The sequence below is a fragment of the Balaenoptera borealis genome (genome assembly GCF_965194805.1).
Source record: "Balaenoptera borealis genome assembly, chromosome: 7".
NCBI classification, from domain to species: Eukaryota; Metazoa; Chordata; class Mammalia; order Artiodactyla; family Balaenopteridae; genus Balaenoptera; species Balaenoptera borealis.
In genome coordinates, this window is record NC_138864.1 from 57,153,724 (window position 1) to 57,178,422 (window position 24,699).

A 24,699-nucleotide genomic window follows, 5' to 3' on the forward strand; every position below is an offset into this window, starting at 1 on the left:
AAGAAAACTAAAATGGGCACTTACGATATAGATTGTATATTATTCCACTTTAGTGTTCTCAGCACTGGGGCCTTAAAAAAAAAAAGAAGCTTCTAATCAGAGGAAACTGCCCTGCTCTAGTCAGCATGCATTCAGAGGTCAAGATGCCCTGGTCTTGTGCAATGTGTTCTAACTCAATCCTCCTTTCTTCTATTTTCCTTCAATCCATCTCCAAGTTCCCCAGAAACCAGTTTTTGAGAAAGATGACCCATAAACATCTTCTCATCCTCCCCACTCCCTGGATCTTCCTGGTGGAATACCTTGGGATTTTTCATGAAGTAAAATCAGGGACATGAAACTGAGCCCAGACTCAGTGATACCCAGACTTCTAGAGTCCCACGTGCATCAGACTACAACACAAAAATACCTGAGCCATAGTTGGCCCTTGCTCTAAGGATTCTGACGAGGTCAAACTGTCATAAACAGTTGTGCAGTGAGCCAGATTTTTGTTTTTAATAATTCCCTTTCCAATGTAGTACTTAAATATACACATCTCTTGAATATGAGTGAGAACACGCAGTTCCAGGCATGTGGTCTGGTGATGCTACCCCAGAACGCGTAGCTGCGCTGCTAGGAGAGAGCTGGGGAGGAACCGCGGCCACTTCCCCCGCAGGGGTGAGGCCCCAGCCAATTGCATCTTCCCAACCTTCGGACATGGAAGGTGACAGGTTGTGACAGCAGGGAGTGGCCAACTCCTTAAAGCAGGCTTGAGTGTAACTCTTCTTGAGAGGGGAGTTCCTTGATGAGTGTCCTTTGGAGTCCTAGTGAATTTAGGAGTCTGTATTTTCTCCATCCCCTGTGCTCTCTCTCTGCCTTTCTTTACACACTGTGCTCCCACGTCACCCCGTGTACACGCAGAAGAAAGTTTTATACAGAATGAGCCCCGTGTTGACGTAGGCATCCCCTCCCCTCCCATCTGGACAGAAGCCCAGAAGGGAGTGAGAGGGGGGTTGGGGGAATGCGAAGGTAGGGATCGCTTGGATCCCTGTGTAAGCGTCCCGAGGCGGGGCCGATCAAGGGCCAGACAAGAGTATTGGTTCTGGACCCACAAATAGATCAAGCTTTTCCCTCCTCCATCACCCTCTTAAATCCCAATGAGGTCACTGCAATGAGAGAGAATCAGATCAAGAGAGAAGGGGAGGAAGAGGACGACGACGAGGGAGAAGAAACCCAGACGGAAAAAGGCCATCAGACAAGGTCGCTTTTTCTGGCGACACAGTAACTGTGAGGAGTGTGGTGCTGAATATCATCTGCCCGCTCAGCCTGGGGACCAAGGGACTCGTAGAAGCACTTTGTGTTACCACGAAAACAAAGGAAAGGAGACGAGAGGGAGGGAGAAGCTCTGAGCAGTTCCGCCTTGGATCTGGGGAAGCAGCGCTCATCTACTTGGCAAGGAAAGAAAGGGGAGCCTGAAAGGGTTTGGGAGGCTGAGGAGGGAACGGGATTTCCCTGCGGAGACTTGGGACGCGGCAGAACTCTGGACAGCGCCTCCCGAGCCGGATTGCAGGCTCGGGGCTCCGGAGCTCCGTGGCTCCCCCAGGGTTCCAGCTCCTTATTGAAAGCCCTTTCTCCCGGTGTGCTCTCCTCTCCTGGACTCCGACCACCGAACCGAACCGGGAAAATCCTTCTACGATCCCTGTCTGAACGTGCCAGGGGGTGGAGCGACTCTGCCTCTGACCCGGTCAGGGAAGAGGGTCTCCAGTTCTGGAAATCCAGTCCTTGTGGATAATGCTTCGCTGGTGAAGAAGGAAAAGTTTTGGGGTCTGGTAGGGGGCAGAAGGGGTAAGGAGGATAGTGGAAGAAAGAAGGTGGATGGTTGGCTTCCCTCTCTGATCTGGAAGGAATGATGACCGAGGAAGGATGTGCACCAGCGGCCAGATTATTGGGAGCCTCTTGGTTCTCTCTGTGCTGGAGATAGGGCTGGGGGTGTCCAGCGTGGCCGTAGGAGCGGTCAGCTTCAGCCTGGCCCTCCGAGAGCACAAGCCGCAGCTTGGAGACTCGTCCCCGGTATGGAGCGGGGTGTGTGTACGTTGAGCCATTTCACTCTCTCTTTACCTCTTTACGGTGATGGTCAGTGTGCGTGCGTTAGTCACTCCCTCCCTGGGGAAGGAAATTATAAATCTCCTCTGGCTTGCATGTAGGTTCATGTTGGCAGGCTATATTTCTTTATGTTGTCCTTTATTTATTAGTGTGTGTGTTTTTTTTTTTTTTCTTAACTTGACTTGATACCAAATTAAATGGCTTTGTTTAAAGTTGGGGGGAGGGCAGTTTCCACTGGCTGAATCTGCAAAAGCCTGCGGAGTGGTGCTGATTAGGGGCATTACACCTGTCAAGGGCAGACTCACTTAGCTTAGTTTCTTTTACAAGGAAAATCAAAATGAAAGTGTCATTTCATTTTCTTATACCAGGAACAAGCAAGGATAGAATTGTGCATTTATTTCTGGGTAACACTGCCCAAAGTACACTAAAGGCAACACCGGTATCACAAAGAGAGAAATGGGGTGTGAGTGTGAAAGGAGCATTTTATCCCAGAAAACACTGCTCTTAATTTTCCCTTGTTAGCGTCTATAGAACTCCTTTGTAAGTTCTAGGCAATAAGTTAAACAACAGATTATGATATGTAACATTCTAATTGAAGAATAACTCAGCTTAAAGAGTACCTAATGCTCAGAGAAAATGTCATAATTTTCTCTAGGTCAGAGGGCAGACCCAGTGAGCTTCTTGTTTATCTTGTGAATCTCCAGGAGAGCTTTGGAGACCCATTCCTTCCACCAAGGATCAATAAAATAACTCAACACTATTCCTAGTGTGAGCCTAATTGTGAAAATCAGCTTTTCTTCTCCTTTAAGTTATATAGCTTCTATATCCATATCCTTCTGGGTCTCTGGCTCGATTCTATTTTCTCAGATAATTTAATAGGATGTTATTCTGTCACAGATAACCAGTGAGTATAATTAACAATCATGGCTTAGTCATGCTCTAGGTCACTGAGGAAAAAATTATTTAGAGTTCAAGAATAATTCTGAAGCAATTTTTTTTTTTTTTTGCAATTTATTTTTGAGAGAAGTTCTAGCATTCTTAAAACTGGCATACTTGTGCTTTAGAAAATTAGTTTTTATATTTTAACTTTTCAGAATGAAGTGTTTTTAAATTGCAGAAGTTAAAAAAAAAAAGAAAAATATTGCTCAATTCTAACATTGAATTTTTCTAGGAATCCTTGTTCTGAATTCAATAAGTTACCACTAACCTCAAATAATTACCTTTTTCTTTATTATGTAATTTTATCAATGTATATTTTAAATTTAAGTATGAAAGACTAAAAGGCAAATCTTCAACCTAGTAATTTTACATCTTATATGTAGTAGTGATTATTTTGAGATTTGTAGTATTATTTATTGTTATTATTAAATAGAAATTGTTAGACTTTAAAACTTCTATCAGACAGTTGTCAAAATTAACTGTCAAAATTAACTGTAATGTCAACATTTAAATCACGGGAAGAAAATGTGATCTTTTGGTGGCTTATGAGGAAGAAGCCTCAAATACTCTTCAAATCAATTCCCCTCTGAAATTCAAGAAACTGAGTAAATAAATGTAGGTTATCTCTAAGTAGCATTAAAGTATCCAGTTTACCTTCAAGAATAAAAAAAGTGGTTACATTTGCTTAGTGTCAAGTAAGAAAAATAATTAAATTATTTTTTTCTTTCTTTCCCAACTATTTACTATTATCTAGGTGAGTCGACATATGCGTATGTACAGAAAATGAAAATTCTGAAGCAGCTCAGTGAAAAGCAAATAAAATAATTATACAGTCATTATCATAAAGAATTATTTCCAGCTTTAACATTTTGTTTCCTTAGAGTAACCAAAATTCACCTAGGATTCTCAAATAATAGTTTCAAATTCTATTGTCTGATTCAGTTTAAAAAAAAAATCCATATGATTGAATGAATGGATTTAAAACTTGAGTGCCCAAAGAGTTGGTCACTTTTATAACTCAACATAAAAAATCAAATTTGTGGAGATATAAATATCCAAATTTGATCTTTGTTTATCACATTATAGGCATGCTAAATTGATTTTTGAAATAATTTTTCAGAGGTCATTTGTGACACAGTCTGAATTATCTCTTAATTCTGGCAATGATGAATTCATATAACCAATATTTATAGAGGGCTTACCATACACAAGGTGTTTTACTATTTAACACAAAGCCTATTAAGGTGAATCAGAATGCCTAGCAGAGGAAACAAGATGGGTATGTCGCAAACTATCGGTAGTGAGAAATTAGTTTGACTTCAGGGAGTTACAGGAGTAGATAAAGGGGAGAGAGGAAATACCCATGGGAGAACTATTATTTTTCTCTTGATCTTTAAAGTTTATTGAAACTTGGAATTAATGTATCACAGTGTTAAGTAATGTGTCAGAGTATGAAATCTGGAGTTTGCTTGGGTACAAATCCCAGCTCAGCCATTAGCCATTTACTATCCGGATGACTAGCCAAAGTTTCCTCATACTCTGTAAAATAGGGTTGCTAGAAGTCGCAAATGAAATAATGCTCTTAGTAAAATGCATGGTATGTACTAAGCACTGAATAAATGCAAACAGCTAGTACTGGGTGCATAGACTAACAGTGAAGGGCATGAAAAAGAGAAACTTTTAGGCAGCAAGGATGAAGACAAAAAACTGGGGCAGGATGGGTTGTGTTTCAGGTAGAATAGGCTCTTCTATTTTTCTGGGGCTTAGGTGTGTGAGGGAGAGATAAGGATGGAAAGAGTGGAAGGGACCAGACCATGGGAGGCTGTGTGCCAGTCTAAGGCAATAGATTTATTTCCTCACAGTTTTAATATAATAATAATAATAATAATAATAATAATAATAATAATAATAATACCAATTCTTAGTTCCCAAAGAGACTGCAGGAATATGCAGCAGAAAACTAGATTGAAAACTACTAATCTCTTTGGTATTTGGTGAATTAAAAATCTGTGTTATTTATAAACAGTGGATGGGATTTTATATTAATTAACCTTTCAGGTCATAGTGTATAATCAGAGTGTGTTTTGATTGGTGCCATGAAGTTTTATTCAACACATAAATATCATTATTGCCAGATTTTGAATTAAATTTTAGAAGCCAATGGAAATAAAAACTGCACTATGAAGGGATTACTTATTATAATGGACCTCAACATCATAAGCTTTTTTCTAGGTCAAATGCACTAAGAGTTCAGGCAACTATTTGATTATTTGGACTTAAATTATTATTGGATATTTTTGGATTGTTGGAAAAATTATTGGACCAAATTTTTTAAGTGGCTTAAAAAAAGAAAAAGGGCTTAAAATCCACAAGGTGGATGCTTATACAGACTGTCTCCAGTCACTATTTCACAATCAGGCAAAGGGTACATCCTGGGACCAGGCTAAAAGATGTGGGCAATTAGAAGGAACAATTACTTAACTATAATTTCATAGTGAAAGAAAGCTATAAATGCCTTATAGGATTTTGGCTGCCTCCTGATTCTTTGTTACAGTTTATATAGACACCTTATTGAGAACATGAAAGAATACATTATTACTAGATAACAATAAATGTACCATTGAGTAAACTGCTTTGGAAAAGAGATAGGCATGGTGAAATATAATTGATGTGTAAGGTATATTGACAGGGAGTTAAATAGACAGGGCTATGCTTCCAAGCTGCTGTGGGATAGTCATTTTTCTCAGTCTCACTTTTCCAGTGAATCATCATTTTTCCAGTGAATCATCTATAATGGAAGTGGATTATATTTAGTGGTACACAGATCCAAGAGAATTTTATTTTGTTGCTCTAAGTTGGTACTTGAAAAATCTAAAGATTCAAATGGCGGTGTCCAGAGAAGCATCTGATACTGAGTTTTATTTGATACATACCATACTGAATTCCATCCATCTATATCTGATATTCATTCTATAAATTATATTAAAATAACTTTTCTTAGGATCCTTGCCCCACATGTAAAATAGTCTTTTAAAATATTCAAAGTTGTTCTGATCAAAATCATATAAAGTTTGAGTGATTTTTATTGCTTATTTTTCTGAAGCATACTTGATTTGTACATCATAACTTCATCTGCTTAAAAAATCCTATACTTTAGGTGAGTGAAGTTTATAGCATAATCAAGTCACATACTTAGTATGTAGACTCCTGATTCACCATGGCAGCAACTCAGCCAGTGGTAAGATTGTGTTGAAATTCACCTACTGTACATTCTGACCCATACCGTAGCACCACAAATGAGGTGCTGTGTATAAATGATACTTGCTAAAAAATGTTATTTCTAATATTTAAGTCTGTTCAGTTCATTTAAGGAAAAACAAAATAAAGTGAAAGAAACCCCTCAAACAGTTACTTCAATTGTACAAAATTTGAAGCTAGTGTGTCTCTGGCCAGATAATACATCATTTTTCTCTAAAGTTAAAATATATAATATAAAGGACGCATATAATTTGTCATGAGATGAAAACACTGCCCCTATCCTCAGAAAAAATTACAAATGTACATTTATATCCAATTTTTAAATTTTAATTATATAAGTAATTCATAAATATTGTTTCAAAGGGTTAAAAAAAAGATCAAAACTGAAGTTCTCTTCCCTACCACCTCATCAAGATTAGCCACCATTATAAATTTAGTGTGTAATCTCAAGATATTTCTTTATGCATAAATAGTATTGTTTGAACATATAGACTAATTTTAATACCAAGTTTCTGGATATAATAAAGCCCCTTCATGCACTCTCTCTAGAGCCCAGGTAAAGAATATCTTCCTTATCTGAGTCACACTCTTATACTCAAGTCCTACTTGTTATCTACTCAAGTCAGGGCAATTAGATAACTGGCAATTAGATAAGTTAGACAAGCTAAACAGTTGGAAAATGTAGTTATTATTCAAGGAATCATACTCTTGTGTCAAAAAAAATAAAATGCCGATTTCTGGTGTTGATTGATAATGGTAAGATGGAAGAAAAATGGTGAGTTTTGCCATTATCCGATGATATTTTTTTGTTTTAGCCTGTATTTCACCCACATGTAAGTGACATGTGTTGAAATTTCTATCCAGAGGCCATGAAAAATTCTGCTTCAGGATTTTGGCCCTTATTCAAGGGTATAACTGGTCTTGAAGAATTTGCCATAGAAACATTAGGGAATAAGTGATAATAATAGCATCAGTCACCTATTTGTTGACAATTTGCTCCATACAACATGATCTAGACAAAGTCACATCTTTTCATTTGGATGTTTTTGCATAAAATGTTCAAGTTGGCTCTCTATATTGACTTAATTATTAAGCAGATCATCCAATATGTGCTTTGAATATGGCTAAGCAATTTAACTTTCCTGTATATTCACTTAGCCCTCAGATAATACTTAATTTTATTAGTAGATGGGAGGCATAACCCAGCCCTCCAAACTTCATCCAAACCTATCTTTAAAATTCAGTAAAATTTAGAATAGATTTTGTTGTGTGTGTGTGTTTACACACCCACCAAAGGGGAAAAACCCCAACAATTTTCTGTTCAAATGATGTTGGCTCATTCACTTATGAAGTGAACAAAATTTCATCCTACTACTGCATTATATATATATTGATACATAATTCTATTCATTCATATGGCATTTCTATACCTAAATGAGCCCAGGGTTGTTCAAAATATTTAACTTTATTGTCCTAATTTAGTCAAATTACAAGGTGGTTACTCTGCAGATAGGTGTCCATGTTGAAATACATGGACAACGGCAGAATAATTAGAGGATAGTATATAAAGACTCTCATTGAGCATCATTCTAGGAGAAAAAGAGAGAAAGAAAAGACACTATGTGACTACTTTCCTCTGTGATGTATAAAGCCATGCAATCCTTGTCATGAATGCAGATCTAATCTATATATACTTTACTCATATTGAATGACAGATGGGATTCATACATCTCACTCAATATTACTGTAGCTCTGGATAACTTATGTTTCTTCACTGAGTCAAGGAGTACCTATTTTACGGGTTGCTGTGAAGCTAAGACAATGCTTATAAAGCTGTCAGTAACGAGCCTGGCACAAAGTAAGCGCTCAGTGAGCATTAGCTGCTCCTTTCTTCTACTGCCCTGTTCGGCTCCATGACTGCCTGGGACCACTAACCCACTAGTGATGCACTGGTTCTTAACATTTGTCCAACACCCTTAATCAACTCTAGTTTGACTCATCATTTTTGTTTTTGTTTTTTGTTTTTTCTTTTCATGTATAGTATCTAGTTAACTTTTGATTTAATCCAGGTATATACATGAACAACTACAAAAATGTACCAAAATATCTACATTAGAGAAGTCATGTAAATATTCAGCTTAAAACCGAATGGGGAAACAGCTGCTGCTGTAAGACACCTCTCTCTTTGTTTTTCTGTTGGAGGTGGAGAGGGTGGTAGAAACCCTGTGATAAAGATATTTGATAATCAGATAAGTTAGACAATTATCTAAGTTAGGCAAGTCAGACAGGGGGGATATGGTAACTACTTTTTATACCATAAAACAAAGTCTTCGAAACACATATAAAACTATATGTTACTGTCATAAAGTCAGAATAAAAGTACAAATTAATACTTCTGACAGATACTCAATATCTTGGAAATTCATATGGTTTTGCCCTAATTACCCAAATAGCTTTTGAAGCAATGTTGATTACATGTTGTACTATTAATAGATTCATCAATGAAATATCTAGATTTCAACAATGACTCTTATAATGTTAATTAGTGATCATGATTTTTAGTGCCAATATTACAACTCAAGAAGCAATTGAAAGTTCCTTTAGTTCATGATCTGTTATTAAATATTGGAAACAATTAAGGCAAAAATAAAATATTAGTGGTTAAGTATATCACCTTGGGGGAGAGGGTGCCTTGAGCTTTTTATCCTATAGAAATAATACTAGACATGATTTATTAATGGTTAACTATGGTCCATATGCTTTCTTATACATTTTATTTCTAATTTTAACAACTTTGTGAACAATGTAGTGTTTTATAAAATTTATGTAGGAAAAAGAACTTACCTAGGGTCCACCATTATTTAATCAGCTGAGTTAGTATTTAAAGCCAGAGCAGTCTTATTTCAAAATCTGTACTTCTTTGATTGCATTGTGTGGAACATGGGATATTTTCATGAAAAAGTCATTCACTGAGGCCTGGCCTCATTATTTGCTCCCATCCCTGTATCTACGAGTCAGGCAGGATGGCATAAAAGCCGAGTCCCGATCACTGTTTGTATCTATTTTCCGGAAGAGACTGATATAGTCAACTGATCAACGACACAACCCCGATGTTCTCAAAAGAGTGTGAGATAATAGATTAAATTGTTCCTATCCGTAAAACTTAAGCTTTAGCCTTGAAAAATAAAGCTAAATTATGCATCTCAAATAATCATTAAACATTATGAGGACAAATCAGGAAGACACAAAATAACATATTTGTTTAAATATGTTCAGAAGGAGAGGTATCAATGAAGGATCAAGGGTATTCTTCCTCATGGAGGGAGAACTGTACCCAGGCCTTGGAGATCGGGCAGATTTCCAGTGGGCAGAGGAAAGAAGATGATGTGCTAAGCAGTTATTAGTATGTGTAAAGTCATGGAAAGGATAATAAAATGGAGAGTTTGTGGAGGATTGAGGAGACTAAACTTGTTAGAGCAAAGACATGTTCACAGAAAAACTGGTAAGTGAAGATCTACCTCACCTGAATAGGATGGGTCCAGCTTCAAAAGGGTCCTGAAAGAATGGTAAGACTAGTCTGATCTTGATTCCCAACTAGGCTTGGTGAGTTCTGCTCAGTAGAACTTGGGGATCATGAGGCCAAGGCAGTGGGGCCAGGCATTGCTGCTCAGTTTCAAGGCAAAACACCAGCCCTTGGTTCCAAGATGTGTATGCAGGATCAAGAGAAAGACTTGAGGGAAATCTTGAGACTTGAAGGAAGTGAAAATCTTTCATCACAAACCTAACTCCAACTTCAAATGGCTTTCCTATTATTGACGGTGGATTTGTAAGATCATAAGTTCCTTTTGTTCAGTTATTCTTACGGCTGCCTGACATACAAAAGTAAGAGTTCATTTGTGTAATTGGAAGTATTGGCATGACACACAGAAATGAAAACAGGTTTTGGAGGTATTAAGACTTGGGTTCACATTCTAGCTCTAGTATTTTCTAGTTTTTTAGTTTGAATGATTTGAATTATCTCACTGAGCAGTCAGCTAACTCATTGGTAAAATAGCAATCCTACTACCTATCTCATGGAGTTTTCTAAAAATTAAATGTAGTACTCCCATAAAGGGCTTGATAAATGCAGTAACTGTGACTGGTCCACAACAATGACTGCACGCTTTTGCCATGTTTCTGGAAAAATCCATTTTCTGTGTGTGGTTTCTATTGTGCATTATAGACATTTTATTTCTATACATTTCTGAAGGGGAGCTTATTGTAAGACCGTTGATGAAATTGACCTTGGACTCAAGACTTAGCAACATTTAGGTCATATATCCTCTCTTTGAAAATATGTACTAGTCATAACCGATTTTGGGCATTAGTAGTGGTGATTTAGTGTGCTTGTCCCAGAGTCCCAGGAATATTTTCTAGGTCAATATTGAGATAAAGAGGTATAATTTTTGTTTGTTCTATCAAATACAGATGTGTTCTTGATTTTCTCATTAATTTTGCTGGGTTGTTGGAATTTTTAGTTCTTTCTCTACTTGTTTTCTGCCAATTAATCTCCTATATAGATTACTCTGAAGAATTAAAATAATAATTAATGATAATAATGATGACATAAATAATAACAGCAATGGCAGCTTATGTTTATAATATACTACATTGCCTAAGAATTCCACCTACTTTTGTTATAACACTTAGCAGGTGAGTTTCTTCACTTAAGGGATGAGAACCTAAAGGGTTTAGGATTCAGTGATTTAAGATCGAAAAGCAAAATCAGTTACAGGTGTAGGGTAGAAACCTAAATCACCTGAAGAAAGAATGTATATGTATGTGTGTGTCAGTGTGTGTGTGCATGCGCCCATGCAGGTGCTCATACATGTACAATGGAGATGGAGAGACAAGTAATTCCTAGGAGGAAGTCAATAATTATCACTGATACACAATATAAGCTGCATTTAGGCTGCTAGTGCCCTGATTTGGGGGCAAGTTCACAACGTCGTGACCCTCTATCAGCTGCCTCTCATCTCCATAACTGGCAGGCTTTCAGAAACTGCCAGGCATGTTGGATGGACATTCATTCGTGGTGTTGACAATTCTTAGGAAGAGTATAACTTCTACCCTCCAGTCTCCTGTATCCCCTGGATATTTTCAACTCTGAGAGGACAGGCCACAAATCATAGAATCAAAGCTGGCATATACCCAAGGAAGTATCTCTTTTCCTTTCCTCTTCACCAAAGCTGTCTTCTACAATTTTAACTTTATTAGATCTTCCACGTGTATCAAGTCGTGAGCTTGATATTTGAATGTTGCCCAAATATATTATAGTATTTAAGTTAATATTATTTATATGACACGAAGGAATCTTAAACATAAAAATACAAGTGAAAACATTGCAAATTGGGACAGCCCACATTAATGTAAAACTACCTTAATTTACATAAAAATACTTATTAAGTTGTTATTATGAAATATATAGAGCTCCTGTAAAATGTATATATATAAAAAGTTGATGCTACTTTAATAAGTAGAATGTCATGGACAGCATTATCTGTATCTGGATGTTGAATATTGATTGCATCTTCCTTTACTTCCCTCTAGAACTAATCATTTTTTAAAATTTTAAGTAAGTTTGAATTTTAAAATTCATTTATATGTTATATTTGGCTAAAATAAAACTTTGGACTCAGGAGGTAAACTCTTCTGATTTTTTCCTATCTCTGAAATAGTTTTATTTTGTTTTGTTTTAATAACGAACATGAATAATGACTATACCTAAGATTTACTTGGACAATTGCCACTTAAATATACTGCAAATTCAAAGTCCCTCTTGCTGAAAATTTACAAGTTTAGTTAAAATTTTCCTTGCTACTTTTGGAGCAGAAATAGCTCGAACATCAAAAAGCCTTATTTACTTAGCATACTCAAAATATTCAACAGATTATTTTTTACAAAGAAAATCTATCACAAAGAGTAGTTGTAACAGAACACAATGCATAATTCATTAAATACAAGAAAGATTGCATTACCTAAACCCTGAGTGGGGGTGTGAAAGAATGAATGGCATTCTGAGCATCAAGGCTGATTCTTTCTAAAGAAAGAAAGAATTCCACACTGAAGGATTTGGGTCCCAGGCCAGTAAGAAGTTTCTGAGATTTTTGGACTTGGGTTCATTTAGAAGAGCTTGGCCTGCCGATCAGCCTTATGCTATGTTTGATGCTTTCTTCTGAAATTCATTCTTGCGTGTTGATAGTTTCATTCAGTTACTTTGCAGTCTCTGCAAAGGTTTCTTTCACTACTTGCTGTGCATCCCCATTTACTACTGTGGGGTTTTTCTTTCCATTTCTCCCTTGAGTGCTTTTGGTTTAATTTCTTTATTTGCTCTGGTTGCCTCTTACCCCATGCTGTCTGCTAGGCTACCAAGATGGCCTGGTGCTAATGGAGGACTGCTCGCTTATCACATCAGCATAGCTCTTGTACACTTTATCCTCCTGGTATTTTATTTTCCTGTGAAGGTGATTATATTTGTGAGAGGTAATGGCTCTGTTGATAAAAAATGTACATTTACCCTTTCCCAGTTGAACTTTTAAATTTTTTTAAGTTTCAAATTTTCCTGGAGTGGAAGAAACATAGTATATGGATCAATGTATATAGAATGCCTTACTTTATTTCAGTGTTCTGTTTGGGGATGGAAAACAAGAAATTAGATCTAGCTTACGGGAAAAAAAGAACACTGCATATTAGCAGGATCTTCCATAGACTAAGAAAAGAAAGGAATATAAATAGGAAAGTAGAAAAGTGACTTATTTTTAAAATAAACGCTTTGCTGAAAATGCAGAATAATTGGGAGAGGGGAAAGCAGAGGCCATTGAGGAGATCTATAAATCTAATAAAGGCAGAAAAAGCCCAGGAAACTGGGTTGTTAGATAGCATGGTCAGGGCCTGGGAACCCCCCAGGGGTTAGGCTTATGAAAATGGGGCCACATCAACGTTGAAGTCAGTGACAAAGACACTTGATCAGCCTGAGCTACATGGTCTACACTGGGTTGGGATGAGTCAAGAAGAGGAATGACAGCACGGTATGGAGGAAGAGCTATGGAAAATGAGGAGAGTCTAGTTCCTGTTCCCATTCTCATAAGCCAGATGCTATTCTCCTCAATTCACTTTCTTATAAGATTTCGTTAACAAGTATTGATTCCACAGCTACGACATTCTATGCTCTGAGTTAGGTTCTGAGAATTTAGCAGTGAATAAAATTATCATGATCCCTGGTCTTCTGAAGCTTAATTTAAAAAGGAATATAGACGATGAACAAATAATGCACAACTTAACAATTAAAGGTTGTACCTGTTAAATAGGAGAAGTATAGGCTTATGAAGACTATAACAGTTGTCAATAATGGGAGAATCAGAAAATGCATCTCTAAGGAAGCAATATTTTCTGAAGGATGATGAGGCATTACCCAGACAAAGAGGGAAAAAAGCATTGTTCCAACAAAAGGGAATACCGTGTGTAAAGACTCTGAGATATAAAAAGATCCATGTGTTTGAGAAACTGAAAGAAGGCCAGGGTAACTGGAGTAAGACTAATGAGCAGGAGGAGATATAAGGCACTGGGTGAGGTGAAGAGACAAACGGAGGGATGAAAATCACTTTAGGCTTTATATATATGGTACAATGTTTTTATTTTCTCCTAATTATAATAGGAGCCACCAAAAGATTTTAAGCAGGAAAGTAACAGGATTATACCTGCGTTTAAAGAAGCTCATTTGGGGCTGCATTTAAAAAAAATTTTTTTTGGAGTCAGACAAGTTCTTAACTTGTCACAAATTAAGTCACAAGTCTAGTTAGGAGGCTGCTGGGGTGTATGAAGCAATAGTTACATGGATGAGAGTTAAAGAATAAAATAAAAATAAAATAAGAACAGATATTTGAGATACAGAGTTGACAAGACTTTGTGTTTCATTAGATGCCATTGTAAAGTATTAAGAATGAATCTCAGATTTCAGGACTGAGCAACTGATAGGGTCCTATTTACTCTTGAGATTAGAGGATTAGAGAAGGAAAAACTCTTTGTGTGTGTGTGTGTGTGTGTGTGTGTGTGTGTGTGTGTGTGTGTAGGGGATAATTGTGTATGGTGGGAAGAGATCAAGGATTTATTTGTGATCTGTTAAGTTGGAGGTGCCTGTGAGACATCCAAATGGAGAGATGCTGTGGGCTATTAGATGGGTCTAGAGTTCAGGGCTGGAAATCTAAAAATGCGAGTAGACTGTAAATACATTAAATATATTTAAAGGTATTTAAAACCACATGACTTGTAGAAACCACCCAAAACAATGCCTTCAGTTACTGTTATATTCAGAAGCTGGACATTCAGAATTTACTATAATACTCAGAAGTAGAAAAAAGAGACTGAGAAGTTGTGACCAGAAAAATATGCTAAAGACCAGGAGAGTGTGTTATCAGAGAAGCCCAAAGGAGAGAGGTTCCTTGTAAGATGAGGAGTGAAATGTGGAAGTCATTACTTACTTTAGCAAGAGAAGATGAAATAAAACATGGTGTAGAAGGCAGTCTGAAGTCTGAGAGAGAACGGGAAGTAAGAATGCAGAAATAGTAAGTGTAGAAGCTTGGCAGTAAAGGGAAGATGGCATAGAGAGAAAGAACAATCAATGTAAAAAGATTTGGAGTCAAGGAAGGCTTTCATTTTTAAGGGAGATTTTGGAACACTTTGGCATGCTGATGTGAATAACGGAGTAGAATGGGAGAGTTATAAAGGGCGAGAAAGAAAGTCTTTGAGTAAGTGAAGGGTGATTGAATTTAGAGCTAAAATGGAGGTTTTGTGTTGATAAGTTTTATCTTTGTTTCATGTAATAAAGCAAGATAATATGAGTTAAGATGCAGAGCTTGTCACATCTAATGGTGAATAGAGAGAGGATTCTCTGACAGCTTTTGTGTTTTCTGTCTAATTTGATATATGTCAATAGCTAAGGGTAAAGAAGAAACAAATGTCTGGTTTGACTCTGAGAACATGATTAAAATGTCTTCTCTCCCTCTTGACTGAGAATTATAATTAAGTCATACAATATGAACAGGATAGAGACATAAAAATAATTTATTCCAATTTCATTTTACAGATAACTAAACAAACCCAGAGAATTAGCACTGGTGGCTAACTACAGAACCAGGACAAGAGTCCAAGTCATCTAATTCTTGGTCTAACACTATTTGCCAAGATGCCTCAAAACATTAAATATTATTAAAATAAGTGTTCAACCAAAAGGATAATGAAATTATGTGGCTATGCCCCAAACTGAACAGGAATGATCTCAAATTATTGGCACTGCTAGCTATCATGGAGATGTAATAATTATTTTAACAGATTTCAGGGGTTTCCTCCCAGTTGGGAGTTTCAGGGAAACAGCTTTCCAAAGAAATTGTGAAATTGTGAAATTGTGACGTGTTCTCCATGGTGCTTTTCCAAACTGACTGAGATAAGCTATTTTTTTTTTTTTTTTTTTTCCACCTTGGGTCTTTGTTGCTGTACGTGGGCTTTCTCTAGTTGCGGCGAGCGGGGGCTACTCTTTGTTGCGGTGCATGGGCTCCTCATTGCGGTGGCTTATCTTGTTGAGGAGCACTGGTTCTAGGCATGTGGGCTTCAGTAGTTGCAGCGCACGGGCTCAGTAGTTGTGGCTGGTGGGCTGTAGAGGGCAGGCTCAGTGGTTGTGGCTCACGGGCTTAGTTGCTCCGCGGCATGTGAGATATTCCTGGACCAGGGATTGAACCTGCGTCCCCTGCATTGGCCAGCAGATTCTTAACCACTGCGCCACCAGGGAAGTCCCAAAGCTAATTTTTAAAAGTTACTAATGTTTCCAAACCCACAAAAGCTAGTGATCAATTTAGGTAAGTAAGTAGATTGCTTTCAAGAAGGCTTTAAAAACAAATTCCAAAGCTCATTTATCAAGCTTTATGCATTTGTAGAGCTTGGACAGGGACTGTCGAAGTCCTGTAGTTCTGAATATTTTCTGTCTGAGGCTATTCTTTTTAATTTAAACATCTAGAAATAAAAATTAAGTCAGATTTAGTACAGTTTGCCTAAAGTGGCTAGAAACAAATATGCGTATGCTTATATATATATGTATATATATATGTATGTATGTAAAATGCCCTTATCCAACACTGTTGTAAAAACTGTCAAAATATTTTATAATGATAAATTTCTTTAAAGGGCCACACTAAAAAAAAGGTGCTCTTTTCCATAAATGTGTCTTTGGCCATGAATATAGCAGAGTGTACTTACTAGTGATGGGATAAGCTGAGTTTTCTAGTGTGACATTACAAAATTAAAATATCATTATGAAAGGTTAGCAATTTTCACCACCTTTGTACCCCAATTACATGTAGTTGAAGGAAAGGATTTTCTCAAAGGAACTGTTCATTTGGCAAAAGAGGTGTAACTTTAACTTGTAATTTTTGCTAATGTTTTTTCAGCTCTAGCCAAGGAGTATCATCAAACATCTTCAGCTCTCAGACCTTCAAAATAGTCTCTTAGAGGGATACTTGAGGAGTTAATGAAATATCGAGTTGAAAGTATCTACTGCGTTAAAAGATGCAAGTTTGGCAGACATCATGCAGTGGGTTATCAGGAAACTTAGGCCTATAGAGAACAAGTTGCATCTAGAGCTCTCACGTAACTGAAATTAACTAATTTAGGAAATCATTGTATCTCTTGGGTGATATTTGGTGGTTGGGGGGGGCACTTGTTTTTCTTTGACTTGTGACCATAACTAGGGTTAGGTATTCTCTAGATTTGCACAAATAGAGTAGCCACTAGCCACATGTGGCTCCTGAGCACTTTAAATGTGGCTAGTCTGAGTTAAGATATAAGTGTAAAATGCACACTGGATTTCAAGGACTGAGTAGGAAAAAAGGACATATAGTACCTCAAGTTTTTTAATGTTGATTTCATGGAAAAATGATAATAGTGTGAATATATTGAGGTAAATAAAATATATTCTTAAAATTTTCACCTTTTTCTTTTTAATGTGACTACCAGAAAATACAAAGTTATACATGTGGCTCACATCTGTGGCTTGGGTTAAATTTCTATTAGACAGCTCTCATCTAGATATGTTTTTCTCACCAAAAAAAAGTAGTCAGCTGGTCAAGAAAATTGTCAAGCTTTGTTTACCTAAGACATGAACTATAGATGAGGAAAGCCTTTTAGACAATTGGAGTTCTTTGTGAACTGGGAAGGCTGTGTTGGCTTAGTCAGCCGATAGAGACACTAGAAGCAGCTACGTGTTACAGTACAGCATTTCCCAGAACGGATACCTAAGGAGCCTGCTCCCATGACACGAGCCTTTCAACCTCTGTTTTTTAAATGGTGAAATCAAAGACTCTGTGTGACTTTTTGTTAAAGGGATTTCAAATATTATTTGGCAAGTATCAAAAGTGTTTTGGGAGAGGAGAAGCTTTTTCCCATTTCTTTTACTAACCTGAAATTAATTAATTCATTTATCCATTCATCAACATATATTCAGTGAACTTTTTGTATGTGTGAGGTCCTGTGTTAGTGCTAAAGTTTTAAAGATTAAAATATATAACACCTGACAAGAAGGAGTTCAAGAACTTTTAGAATGACAGCTATATAGTGAATAATTACCATAAAAAATGATCAGTGCATCAGTGTTATAATAGACATGAATATAATATATTTTGTTAGGTTCTGACTAGGAGTATACAGAGAGATTGAAAAGGCTTCACAAATAATGGATCTTGATATTTCAAAAATAATTTTCCAAATAGAGGGAGAAAATAAACATTTATTGGCACCTGCCATGTCCCACAGTCAAGGCTAAGCACTATCACGTGGGTTGTCTCTTTTAATTCCATAATCGTGTGATATTAGTATTAGTCTCCTCATTCTTATAAAAGGAATGGAGAATATCATTTTATTATAAATGATAGAACGTGTCACAGAGCTGCGATATATGTCATGGTAGATACTGGAGAAATATTTGGTACATATGGTCAGTACTGGAGAAGTGTCTGCTGAAAATGAGTGGAGAAAAAATAGGGTTGCTTGGTTTACGGATCAGAGAATGTCAGAGCAGGGAGAACGTCACAAATCCCATCCAGTTCATATCCCTCCTTTTAAAGATGAAGCCCAGAGAATTCAATTGATTCACCTAATATAATTAAATGACAAAGGAAGACTGAATGAGAACCTTTTTTTTTTTTCTCAGTAGTGCATGGCCACAACTTGTTAAGCCCATGACTACAGAAAGTAATTCTATCACAAGCTGCACTTTGGTAACAACACATTATTTACTGCTCATCATTTACTGCAAGCTTTCAGCTTATTTGTACAAGATTCCTTTCTGTATTCTACTATTTAGAGCTGCAATTACAATATTATTGCTAATTTTTCACATAATTTCTCCTGTTTTGAAATTCTGATGATTTTCCCTCCTCTTTCCTTGCTTTCCTAAATATGTGTTCCTTTAACAAGACCCATCTTGTTGAGATAGTTATGGTAATCTAAAGCTTCAGGATATACACAGGACCCTAGAGCTTCCCAATAAATCAATTTGACAGATAATTACTGGTCTTTAAATGAAGTGCTTTGCTGAGAATTTGAAGATAGATAATTATCTGGACTCTGGATTTAAGGGTTTTATAGCTGGTGGGGGAAATACATGTAAACAATAACAGATATTGAACATGAATTCCTCTAAGTGCTTTACACCTATTATTTTATCTAATATTTATAGCAATTCTATGAAGTGTGTTCTCTTATGTATTTAATTAAAGGGAAAACTGTAGCAAATTAAGTAACGTTCTCAAAGTCACACAGCTGGAAAATGATGGAGCCATGATTCAAACTCAGCCAATTCGATTCTAGAGCAGTCATTCTTAATCACTAAACTATTGATATATTGACTCCTACTAATCCAAATAAGATTAAATACAGAATGCAGTGTATGAAAATCCTGCGAAAGGAAAGTGAAGGGGGAGACAGATGGCGCAAAGGAAAGTGAAGGGGGAGACAGATGACTTCATGGAGGATGTGTTTTAGTGGCAAGTCTGGAAAAAAATGAAGTAGGGAGGGGTTGATGGGAGGTGAGGAAAGAAAGGCATTTCAGGTTGGTTGCAGACATGATCCGTGGAGAGCTTGAGAATGGTAGAGGATATTGGTTTCAGAGCACAGAATATGAAGAAAGATGAGAATCTGAAGAGGTAGGGTTGAGCTAACTGTTAGAAACTTGAGTACTATACTGTGGGATTTGAACTTACACTTTTTAAGAAATGGACAGGTACTAAAAACGTTTTAAAGGTTTTGAGGATATAAGTAACAAGAGTCAGTGTATTTTAGGAATAATCACCTAGGAAGCAGTGTGAAGAATTAGAGCCAGGGGCATTATGAATATCTTTCATATTAAAATTTAGAATCAGGATGAAGGTAACTCCAGTAGGAATGGACATTAAAAGGACATATGTGAGCAACTTTATGGAGATAGATTCAACAAGACTTGGTGGGAAGCAGGTTATGAAAAATGAGGGTGGAAGAGATTGGAAATTAAGGCTGCCTTTCTGCCTGGGTTAAGGAGAATGAGAGAGTTTCACAGAGATGAGGAAAACAAAAGTGGAGGCATGTGTGGAAGGCAAGAAAACAAATTAAGTTTAGACAAGTTGTGCTTTGTTAAGTCATTTATTCACAAAATATTCATGCGTCAATTTATAACAGACTTTGTGTTATATACTGGGAATACAATAAAGAACAAGACGATGAGGTCCCGACCTCAAGACAACTACAGTCTATGGTAGGGAGGCAAACATTAAACAAATAAGTATAGAGATAAGTATTTAATTACAGTGCTACAAAGGAAAAAGTCAGGATGCCATAAGAGCATAAAATGGGAACTCAATCCAGAAAGTTAAGGAATTCTTCCATGAAGTAGTATTTAGGCAGTCATATTTAGATCCTATTTAGATCAGGGATAGTACTTAGCCAGTCAGAGAAGAATAGGACTATTTCAGGCTAAGGAAACAGCATATTCCAAGTCCTTTCCTTGAGTGGGATGAATTCCAAGAAGTTAAGAGAGAGATCGGTGAATGTTGAGGTTGTAGAAGAAGGCAGATCATGAAACGGTTTATAAACCATGTAAAGATTTTGGATTTTTTTCTTAAAGACAATGGGATAACATTAAAAGATGTAAAATGTGGAAGTAACAAGTTCAGACATGAGTGGATTTGATGAAGGCAAGGGTGGTAAGAACAATTTGAAAGCTTTTGCTGTAATGCTGATGAGAGATGTTAGCGGTTTGGAAGAGCGTGGAAACAATGGAAGTGAACAGAAGCAGGTAGATTTCAGCTATGTTCTGGAGACAAAAAGAAGAACACTGTGTGGTTCACTGCCTGTGGTAGATGAGGGTAGGAAGGAGGTGTCAGTAAGCCGTTCCGGATGTCAAGAATGAGAACTGGTTGCATGACTGTGCTATTTCTGGAAGTGAGAAATGCTGGAGGAGCAAAATATTTTCAGGGGGAAGATGACTATTTTCGGGCGAATACGCTCACAATATTTTCAGGGGTAGAAGATGAGGACATTCTGAGTGTAAAGCATTTTTGTGAGGCACCTCGGTGCCTGGTCCCCCTAGTTGGCTTCATTCTTAGTTTTCACACTGTGGCCCCCAGCAGTTCTCAGGTCATATCATCACTGGACCAAGGCCAGTAGAAAAGACAGTCTGCTTCCTGGCTGATGAAACAAAATTTCTAAAATATATTCTCTTTCCCTAGCTTGACCTTAACTGTATCTTGTGGTCACATCTGAAGCCATCACTGTGACAAGGGGACAGAACATCCTAATTTATTATAGCTGGCTCACAGGTCTGTGGGGGATGAGAAGCACATGACTGAGAGTGAGAGATGGGTGGTTTTCTAGCAGAAAAATGAGGTACAAATTGCCAGATAAATACATTCGGAAGAGCAAAAAACAGCTTTCTACCACCACACGTAATCAGTGATGCCATAGAAGTGAATAAAAGAAAGAGAAAAATGTATAGTGTGAAATTTGGGGAGGACATCGTTGTGAAAAAGACAGTTGGCATTCTGTTTCAGAGTTTAGATAACGGTCAGTACTTGATGTACAAGATGTGAGAAGTTGTTGGCAGAGAATAATAGTTCTTCTACCAAGAACACAGAGGGAGAAGAGAACTGAAACTTCAGGAATAGCAGCCTATAGCATAAGATGGAAAAAGAATCCAACAATGGAGGCTGAGGAGGCCTGGGCAGAAGAGTAGGAGGACAGCCGGGGGAGTTCAGTGCCATGGAATCCAGTGAGCAGACTATTTCAGAAATAAAGGAATGGCCAATACAGTGTCACTGATAATCTTTGAACGGGCAATTTTAGTGAAGTGTGGGAGTAAAAACTGTATGTATCACTGTATTTACTCAACGAATAATTACTGAGAACTTACTGACTGTGAAGTCCTGTGACCAAGAATCTTACTCTTCCATTCCAAAAATTTAGAAAGTGTGCCCTATAAACCAGGCACCATGCTAAGTTTTCTGGGTGGGGATAAAACCTAGAGTAAAAAAGAGTCTCTTTCTAAAGAGCTTACTGTCTAATGATATAGATAATAAACACATGAATAACTGTAATACAAGGGAAATATAATAAGGACCATTAAAAACAGGCGCCTAAGATACTATGAGAATTCAGAAAAAAAGATGGGATCACACCTGGTGTGATTTGAGATGGACCCTGGAGAATAGGTAAGAATAACATTTTGTAAGCAGAGAAGTGAATATAGGCAAAGATGATAAACTGAGCGTGTACAGGGATTATTAAGTTCACTTTGGCTGTAGGATATCAGCAAGAGACCAGTTCGCAAATTAGATTGGAACTACCCATCTGGGCCCTGATGACAAGCCAAGAAGTTTGCTGAGCCATTGGGGAAAAAATTGTATGAGGCACTAAAAATCATGCTTAGAAAGAACTTAGGATGACACTGGAGAAACGGAAGGCAGAGAGATGCTCTAGAAAGCTCGTAGATAATCCAGGGGAGGACTGGTGAGAGCCTGAACGAAATAAGAGGTTCATTGTGGATGTAGAATTAATAGCACGTAGTCACTGATTTGATGAAAATGATATGGAAAGGGGGAAAAATCTAAAGTGCCTCTGAGTTTTGAAAGAACAGTAGTAAAAAGTGATAGAAATAGTAAAGTTACGAGTGAAAGTAGATCCGAGACTCGTTTTGTGAGTGTCCCTAGTGGGCCTCTTTCTTTGACTTCCATGCATCTGGCTGTGAGCACCCTGAATTGCAGAATGATTGTAGGCTGAGTTAAAAATAGATGAAGCTTTCATGACAACCAACATCCTTTGTTATCCTCTGGTCCCTTGGAACACGGGCCCACTTTAGACATAACATTTTGCTTTGAAACATCACGTTCAGAAGCAAATATTATTGGCAACATTTAGAAGACTTCCCTTACATCAAATAGAAATTAATACATTTGATAATTACTTTCTAGAAGGTAGTCCACTTATAAACCTTGAAGTGTTCATTGCAGCTCAGCATATCAGGGCTAGAAGTTTGAGAGAATAATAGTGCCCAAATCCCTGAGTACATATTGTTTTGATGTGGGACAACCCACATCCATGAAGGAGCAAATATTTATACAGTTTTGGTATAAGACAAGATTTCGTGAATGAGAACAAAATAACAAAGAATGCACGCACAAAATATTTTTATAATTCCTGTCAGGAATTCAGACACTGGTCTATACTCATCAGATACTCAAAAATATTATATAGTTTTAAAAATTATTATGAATAGCTCCATTTGCTTATGGTTCATTAGGTATTAGAAATTATACCGAGCACATCACAAGCATTATCTCATTAATCATTTTAATAGCACTGTAAGATAAGTGTTAGGATACCTGTAGTAGTGTATCCATTTCACAGATGAGGAAATTGAGGTTCAGAGAGTTTAAGTAGCTGCTGTAAGTCCTGCTACTATGTGGCATAGCCACATTTAAAGCCCAGGTTTTCCTGACTCCAAAGTCTGTACTCTTAACCATTACGCTGTACTCCATCCATTTTTTCAAGCCCTGGCTGTGAAGAGTAGCTCTGGTTCTATAACCCAGACCTTAGTCAACAGCGCCCATTGATTCATCTTTTCCCAGAGTGAGAAATGTCCTAGAGCATAAATACGGCTTCTCTGATTGTTCAGAGTACCCAGCAGCTCAGTGTGAAAAGAAATTGCAGATACCTTTCTCCCACTTGTAATTCCATTCTTCTAGCTGATGCACAGCCATCATGCTATCTCTCTTGTCAGGGGAAAGAGGTTATTTTCTCTTCCAGTATTTGTGTTTCTTCTTCATGTCGATTAACAGAAAAACCATGCCAACCTGCTTCTTCCTAGTTCTGTACTTAAACAAAATAACACGACAGCCTTTTCCTGTAATTAGATGCTCTTGTTATTTTTTTCCTCCAGAAATCAGGGTCAAACTTAAAATTGCATTCCATTTTTCACCATCCCCCTCAATTTGTCCCAAGTATTACAGTTACTTCTCACAGACACCTTTGGAAACAAAACACTATTCAAGGAAATGAGCACTGGGAAATTATAACCTCTATAACAAATATTTAAAAAGAACATAATACACAATTTGTTCTCCTTCAGAGATTCTGAAACTGTATTTTGGCTATAAATTGTGCAGGCCTCACTTTATTTCTGAGGGAATGAGGTTACTTTTATTGAGTTCTGTAAAGTATAGAACTATCCGTAAAGGAAAAGAACTAGATAATGGATCGTGTTTGTTTATAGACTTCTAAACATTGTAGACCCCATATATTTTAATCTCTGTTGTCCTGTTTGAAAGTAGAGAATGGCCTGGAATAGACAAAGGACACCAGAGGGGCACTGTTTGAAAGTATCTATCACCCAACAGCAAATTTCCACCAGTTTAAGACTGATATGTGTTAATTCTTCTGAGACAGAAATATCTGTAGGGAGGGTGGACCAGACACAATAATGATTAGAGACATCAACGATCTGGAAATCTGCTAGAAAGAAATCTTCTCCTGGCTAGAAGAAGGTCTGCCAATTTATTGATTTGCTTTTCACGCAGTTCCATTGCTGACAGAGGACACCAGAGCATTCAGGAGAGAGTGATCATGAAGATGGCTGAGAAACCAGGGCATGTTTGCCCTAGAGAAAACACAGGGTTAATGGTGTCCTTGTCCTAAATTGTGGATGATGGGTAGCTACCACAGGATTAAGGCTTCGGGCTTAATGAAAGAAAGAACTCTCTGACAATCAGAGTTACTTAAAGATGAAGAAGGCTGACTCTTTTGATGGAGCAGATTGAACCAAAACTGTAAACACTCTTGTCAAGCAAGGAGAGCAAGTAGTAGAGTGATATTGGT

At 37.3% G+C, this 24,699-nt stretch overlaps 1 protein-coding gene across 6 annotated transcripts in view; it reads left to right on the top strand.

Annotated features, from left to right (window-relative positions):
- The window catches only part of TMEM196 (transmembrane protein 196), a 229,888-nt gene that overhangs the window by 168,127 nt on the left and 37,062 nt on the right, over positions 1-24,699 (top strand). For 3 of the 6 annotated variants that reach the window (XM_082398612.1, XM_082398613.1, XM_082398614.1), the window contains exon 1: positions 750-2,046. The exons of the other annotated variants lie outside the window; for them this stretch is intronic. In XM_082398612.1, the coding sequence (XP_082254738.1) occupies positions 1,900-2,046 (147 nt within the window). In that variant the 5' untranslated portion in view covers positions 750-1,899. Of the gene's footprint in view, positions 1-749; positions 2,047-24,699 lie in introns of those variants that run through there. 6 annotated transcript variants of the gene reach the window in all.